Source organism: Notothenia rossii (genome assembly GCF_949606895.1).
Source record: "Notothenia rossii genome assembly, chromosome: 7".
NCBI classification, from domain to species: Eukaryota; Metazoa; Chordata; class Actinopteri; order Perciformes; family Nototheniidae; genus Notothenia; species Notothenia rossii.
The window spans coordinates 81,252,764-81,260,382 of NC_136905.1; the positions used below are offsets into that span (position 1 = coordinate 81,252,764).

The 7,619-nt window shown below is 39.2% G+C and overlaps 1 protein-coding gene across 1 annotated transcript in view; it reads left to right on the plus strand.

Annotated features, from left to right (window-relative positions):
• The window catches only part of pacs2 (phosphofurin acidic cluster sorting protein 2), a 62,656-nt gene that overhangs the window by 35,459 nt on the left and 19,578 nt on the right, over positions 1-7,619 (plus strand). Inside the window, exons 2-5 of the mRNA XM_079692864.1 lie at positions 4,731-4,818; positions 4,975-5,064; positions 6,461-6,622; positions 7,057-7,075. Of these exons, the coding sequence (XP_079548990.1) occupies positions 4,731-4,818; positions 4,975-5,064; positions 6,461-6,622; positions 7,057-7,075 (359 nt within the window). The remainder of the gene's footprint in view (positions 1-4,730; positions 4,819-4,974; positions 5,065-6,460; positions 6,623-7,056; positions 7,076-7,619) is intronic.

Here is a 7,619-nt window from a genome sequence, read left to right on the forward strand (position 1 = left end):
TACCCAAACACACGCACACACATTTAATCTAACCCAACACACACACACACACACACACACACACACACACACACACACACACACACACACACACACACACACACACACACACACACACACACACACACACACATATACACACACACCCCCACACGTGCACACACACACACACACACACACACACACACACACACACACACACGTGCACACACACACTGAATCTAACTGAAACACACACACACACACACACACACACACACACACACACACACACACACACACACACACACACATGCGTCACTGAATCTTACCCAAACACACGCACACACATTTAATCTAACCCCACACACACACACACACACACACACACACACACACACACACACACACACACACACACACACACACACACACACACACTGAATCTTACCCAAACACACGCACACACATTTATCTAACCCAACACACACACACACACACACACACACACACACACACACACACACACACACACACACACACACACACACACACACACACACACACACACACACACACACACACACACACACACACACACACACACACACACACACACACACACACACACACACACACACACACACACACACACACACACAGAAGCTCAGTGCATGCTTGCATTAACTGAGGGCCTCCTAGACTTTTCAAAGTACCAAAGTGCATCCTTGGCTTTGTTTTATTTTTTGTTGGACGATACGATAATACTTTCTGCTCAGATTAAGTCTGAAAGGACAAATATACAAAACAAGGGAACAGACATTGAACATGACATTACAATCACTGCAGCTTAAAACAAACCTTTAAGTCGCTCTCATTTTTGAACAAAGATAAGTAAATCAGGACAACAGTGACAGCACTGAAGGAGAATAAGCAAATACGTTCAATATAATCTGATCACTAATACAGTTCCGATCCAACGTTGTGGTTTTAAATGACTGACAGATTCTTTGTCTGAACTTGGATTTTCGTCCAGATCATTCATCAGATGCTGTCGCTAACACGTACATAGACTTAAGGAAGCAGTCACATCCCCAACCGGCACTGTACTAATATATTAAAACTATGGAGGACCTTTGACACAGGGATAAGGCTAAATAAAAATAGCTGACAAAATGAACACCAGTTGAATTCAGTTTGGAGCCTGGAAACAAACTTTTCTTTTGGTGGGAAAACGTCAACAAAGTGTCCTTTAAGTCTCTCATCTCAGCCTCCAACCAAAGATAAGTAAGTTAGCACAGACCCTCTTACAGATAAAGTGCTGTTTCATGAGGAATAACATTTTTAGCTGCTTCTTCTTGCAGATTAGCTCATAGGGCACGCTCAGTACTCGTACGATAAACCCCATTGTGATTTCCACAGAGCAGATATCATTTCCCCGCCTCTGCAAACCAACATCAGCCACCTAGCATAACTGGAATAGATGGTGTTGTGGGAACAGTGTGGATAAAACAGTGCTGCGTATTGTCCGTGTGAGGGCCGGAGACAATGCAGCGTTCTGTGGTGAGTGTCCATTGTTCCTGAGGTTTCTACGGGAGAGAAAGGTTTTCATTCAGCTGCTGGGAGTCTTCAAACCGGCCATTGTTATCCCTCCATGTCCCGATGTTCTCTCTGCAGGAGGATGGCTTCCCCTCAGCGTTATGTCACTCTGAACGCTGCATGGCAGACATGTTGCTAAGGTCACTGGGTGCAAGAGTCAAGTAGGGCTGGTTATCTTTAAAATGAAACTGACTGAAGTTCAGTGAAGTGAAATGAAGGTGCTCGCTAGTTTTTAAATGTCTTCAAGAGTCCTCTCCTGCTGATGTTCAGGTGTATATCAGTATGTAGTGTCTCTACTTTAAAGAGTCCTCTCCTGCTGATGTTCAGGTGTATATCAGTATGTAGTGTCTCTACTTTAAAGAGTCCTCTCCTGCTGATGTTCAGGTGTATATCAGTATGTAGTGTCTCTACTTTAAAGAGTGCTCTCCTGCTGATATTCAGGTGTATATCAGCATGTAGTGTCTCTACTTTAAAGAGTCCTCTCCTGCTGATGTTCAGGTGTATATCAGTATGTAGTGTCTCTACTTTAAAGAGTCCTCTCCTGCTGATGTTCAGGTGTATATCAGTATGTAGTGTCTCTAATTTAAAGAGTCCTCTCCTGCTGATGTTCAGGTGTATATCAGTATGTAGTGTCTGACTTTAAAGAGTCCTCTTTGCCCAACATCTTTCACTATGTGTAAAATAACCCTTTGCCGTTGTTGGACATCTTTTCCCACCGATGGAAAACACTGAATACTTTGTTGTTTTGCCCCAAAATATTTCAGCAGTGATGTCATTCCAGCGTTTCTAGAGATCTTGCAGTAGATAAAGAGTGGATGATAAATGGCCTCTTCACAGCAGGACTCAGTCAAAAGACCCTCAGAAGAAAAGCCTCTGTTTATTTCTCACTCTGCTCTTTTGATGAAGTTTCTCAAAAAATCGTGACGGGTTTGTTAAAGCAGCGTGTCGCCCCAACGATGACCCCCCCCCTCCCCCATATGATGGTGGAAGAGGGATGAGCTCAGCATGCATTAACACATTAAACTAGTCTTTTACATTTGGTTTTGATTGTCTTTATCCACCATACATTCTGAGGAATTTGCTTTTATATATGAGGTGCATACAGAGACACAGAAAGAAGAATACGTAGCAGAACTAAATACAATTAAATAATAATACACTTTATTTGTGTAGCACCTTTCATGCACATAGCATCCCAAAATGTTTACAGAAAAAACAACAATATTAAAATAATCTATACAGAACAAGATAATACATCCTAATGAAATTCCCTTGAATGAAAGCTGACAAGAAATGAAAATAGGTTAAAATAAAACAATTAAAAAAATAAAATAAAAAATGTAAAATAAAAGCAAAACAGAAAAAATAAAGTAAAACATGGACAATGATACTCGTGAGCATTGAAAGTTATCCCAAATTAAAATCCATATTAAAGGGGACCTATCATGCAAAACAAAACAGGGGCTGTTTTACTCGTCCTCCTTTATAAATACATTTTTAATGATATTTCAATCTGTGATAAAATCCTAATGTCAGCAGAGCTCTGGTTAAACACTTGCATCTTCTTACTCACTAAGTATTTTTGAAAGAACACCCAATCTACGCTCTGTTCCTTACATAAAATACATCAAAATAAAATATAAACCCATTCAGAGTTTAAGCTCCTTCCTTCAGGAGGTTGATGGTAGAAAGTGTCGAACAAAGCGGTCGTAGCAGTGTCACACAGACGCCTATTTATTTATCCAGTCCAGACCCAACCATTCATTTTGGTGCTCTGTGGAGCACATTGGGTTTTGGTCCATTACTTTGAGGTTATAAATGCCACAGCATTAAGTCCAATTGTACTCCACAGAGGACATCCTGGGCTTTTCAAACATATGACATAGGTGGGGGTGTGGCTTTGAAAAAGATAATTTCATTGTATTTCAAAATGGCGTCCATCAACACAAGCACTATTTGTAGAAAGAGAAATGGTAAGTTTGTAATTTTGTAATTACCAGTGTTGTGAGTTCAATATTTTAATTAATTATAGAAAGGGAACATCTTAGGAGTTAGTGTAGTGAGTTTTCAGAGCAGTGTAATCATTATTTGATCTAAAACTAAATGTTTTTATGAATGTCCTCTGAGTAGGACATGGGGATTTGCTAACTTTTTATTTCCCCCATTTTACACAACACAAATGGAACAAATGGAGTCCACTATGGGCCAAAACTAACACGTAGGTTTCTGTAGGGTTCATGGCAGACGGATGCAGTGGGAAAACATACATCGAGTGCCTCACGTGTCAGATGTGTCTCTGCATTTCAAAAAAGGATGGAGTACTACACATGAGGGCTCAGTATTTGTTGCATTGAGTTGTTGTGCTCTAATGTTGTCTAAATGTACTTGCATACTAGTATACTGTGCTTCGATTCACTAAAACCCGATGTCCTCTACAAAGGACACACAATAAAACAAAAATAAAATTTTTTTTTTTTGTTTTTGTTAGTCATTATGTTAATACCACCTTAAAGACTTGTGTGATAAAAAAAAAAGGAAATTTGAAACCTTTTTCTTTCTGGGTCTCATTATTCATTAACTTCGAATGCCTTTGTTTGTACTACTGTTTTTTAAAATGTTTTCAGAGGTGACTGAGCAGAGTTTACTTTTATAGGAGTCTGTTGTTTTGAGAATGTGTCGGGATTGATCCCTTGTGTTTTTATCTGCAAACTAAATCTACCTACGAGTACCAATAAATAACCTGAACCTGAACCTGAATGCCGCTTCTAAGCCACTTCTAAAATACATTAAAGAATTTCTCTAAAGTGTGAATATGAATGCATAAATAAGGAGACATTTGAGTTTCATGCTCTGATGTTCTGAAAGCTAGGAGTGCTTTGTGTGTGTTTCACTCTGTTGTAACCTGTTTAATAAACACACAGCTGTGTTTATGAGTGACGTGTGTGTGTGTGTGTGTGTGTGTGTGTGTGTGTGTGTGTGTGTGTGTGTGTGTGTGTGTGTGTGTGTGTGTGTGTGTGTGTGTGTGTGTGTGTGTGTGTGTGTGTGTGTGTGTGTGTGTGTGTGTGTGTGTGTGTGTGTGTGTGTGTGTGTGTGTGTGTATTTCTAACACACAGCTAGGTTAGCTAAACCTGTGTTTGTGTGTTTCTCTGCAGGCTGTGCACGCTGACTTTGAAGAAGCTGGTGGTGATGAGAGAAATCGACAAGGAGCTCATCTCTGTGGTGATCGCCGTTAAAATACAGGTATAATGTGCTCTCTTAAAGGTCACCTATTATCAAAACAGTATAATAGGTGACCTTTAACATAATATAACAAAGCACAACACATCAGCAGGGATGCAGAAAACTTCCAGAGGAAAGTAATTATTATAATTATTATAATTGATGATGTTCCTGCAGGGCTCGAAGCGTATCCTGCGCTCTCATGAGATCGTGCTGCCTCCCGGAGGCTCCGTGGAGACCGACCTCGCTCTCACCTTCTCCCTGCAGGTACACAATCAAATCAAATAACTCATTATCAGTCAAGTTATAATCAAGAACTGTAGGTGGTCAAATAAACCATTTATTAATACATTTTCCTGTTTGTATTGCTTTTTCTTTCTGTATTACTTCAGCCACTGCCATGGAAACTGTTTGCAATTACAGCTGGTTTTTGTATTGTGTATTGCTGAAATACTGTCTGGAGAAGCACCTCATTGTGTGTGCACTAAGGAACTGTGTTAAAAACATAAAGCAGGTAGTATGTAACATAATTAATTCTGTCAAAATGATCGCGTTAACGGCGGTAATTCATTTTTTGAATTAATTGCGTTAAAATATTTAACGCATTTAACGCATGCGCAGAATGGCCCGCCCCATACATCCCACCAGTGGCAGCACCAGGGTATGGCTGGGGTAGGCTACAGCCATACCAAGAAATGGCTTAGCCCCACCATGAACAATGATGTTAAAGTAAGCAAAATAAAGTCCGCCAACTCGCGCGGAGTAAATTGCACAGACAGCAGTTAGTAAGATTGATTTCAGTAGCCACTTGTCTGGAAATACCGAAGACTAGAAACGGTTTTGAAAACTTTTGTCACGTAGTGATCGTCTTCTCAATAGAACATCTTTGATAATGTCTTCTGGCCAATCAGAATCAAGATAACGGCGTGGTGTTGTTGCAGGAAGTCCCGACAGGGAATACTTTTGCTGTAGTACATTTCTAAATACATCGATACAACATTACGTGTTGATAGAAATCAAAACGTAATGAATTAAGACCCCACGGTTTGATGATTGATAGGTGTGTGGGCTGTCTTTCATTGTGACACACAGAACAATGTTATAATAAACATACATACTGTATATCCGCCTTCTTTCATTTATCTTTCCATTCCCACAACAATATAAGAAATTGCATATTTTGGACATAGTTCGAATGGTGATTAATCTGATTAATTAATTTTTAAGCTGTGATTAATCTGATTAAAATTTGTAATCGTTTGACAGCCCTAAACATAATATATCGTTTTTATTATTAACAAGTCCTGTAAAAAGCTCAAAAACATGTTAAATGCTTTTGACTTCTCATCTATGTTAAATAATACAAAAACAAAATATATTTTCTGCTCTTTTTTTAAACAGATTTGGTTATTTTACATTAGAGATTTAGTTGCCTTTATCTCTATATTTTGGCGTGGTTCAATTTGCAAAATTTCATTTTAATTTTTTTTTTTTTTTAATAGAGCTGAATGATTGGTCGATCAACAGAAGAATACATGCCTACTGTAATGCAGATACAAATAATCGTTGTCAGTCTTTTTCCAAGAAGAAACATCCGATATGATCTGATTCTAGCTTCTAAAATAAGACGATATCCAGCTTCTCTTTGTCATGTGACCCTCAGTACCCTCACTTCCTGAAGCGCGAGGGGAACAAGCTGCAGATCCTGCTGCAGAGGAGGAAGAGGTACAAGAACAGAACCATCCTGGGGTACAAGACGCTCGCGGGGGGGTCCATCGACATGGCGGAGGTAATAATAATATATTATATATTGTTGGGAAAATACTGAATGTCCTCTTCCAATATCAGAGTCCACATGATATCAAAGGTATCCCAACTGTAGCTGTGAACATGACAGGATGTGTGATTACCTAGAAGAGCATCAGGACTGTTTGAGGCATATGATAGCTATGTGATTAACATGATGATTCAGCCTCTATGGAGAGAGACATATGACAAGCATGATCATTTCTGACGTGGAGCTAATCTGAAGTAAACATTGAATACTGCTTTCTATTCCTCCATCTTGTGACTGGGTAACTCCCTCTCTTGGATATCAGCATGTGAAGGACACTGTTGATGGAACTAGTTGATGCTCTGTATGTGATGACTACTTCCATTCTGGAGAGGATCACAGATACATGGATCCTGAGATTGAAGCTCAAGCTGGTGACGAGTGAGATTTTCCTAACATAAATTGATAGCGCTTTTTTAGGCTAGATGGTGGAGGGCTTTGTAGGTGAGGACCAGTATGTTGTAGTTGATGTGGTGGGAGACGTGAAGCCAGTGAAGGTTTTTGAGGATTGGGCAGAGATGTCAAAAGTACACACATCCTTTACTCAAGTAGAAGTACAGATACTCGTGTTTAAAAATGTACTGACTAAACTTCTTTACTCAAGTAAAAGTAAAGAGGCTTTGAAATGTACTGAATTAAAAAGTACCCATAACTAGCAGCTGTTTTAAAGAGTACCTGACCTCCCTTTATATTAATAGAACAATAATGTCATTGTTAGCTAATGAATGTTTCCATGCTGAACAACGGCAACATGACAACGTTTTCATTGGTCCCTCTTCTTTAGAGAAGACCAGGAAATGATGGATACACGGATCGTGTTCAAATCAATAGGCACGCAATGACTCTAAATAATAATGATCACGCACCAAACACACATTCAGACTAAAGGAACCAGCCTGTTTGGAAAAAAAAAAAAGGAAAAGTCAAAGAAATTAATACAAAAGTCAAAATATTACATATATGATAACAATAATAATAGTAATAATAA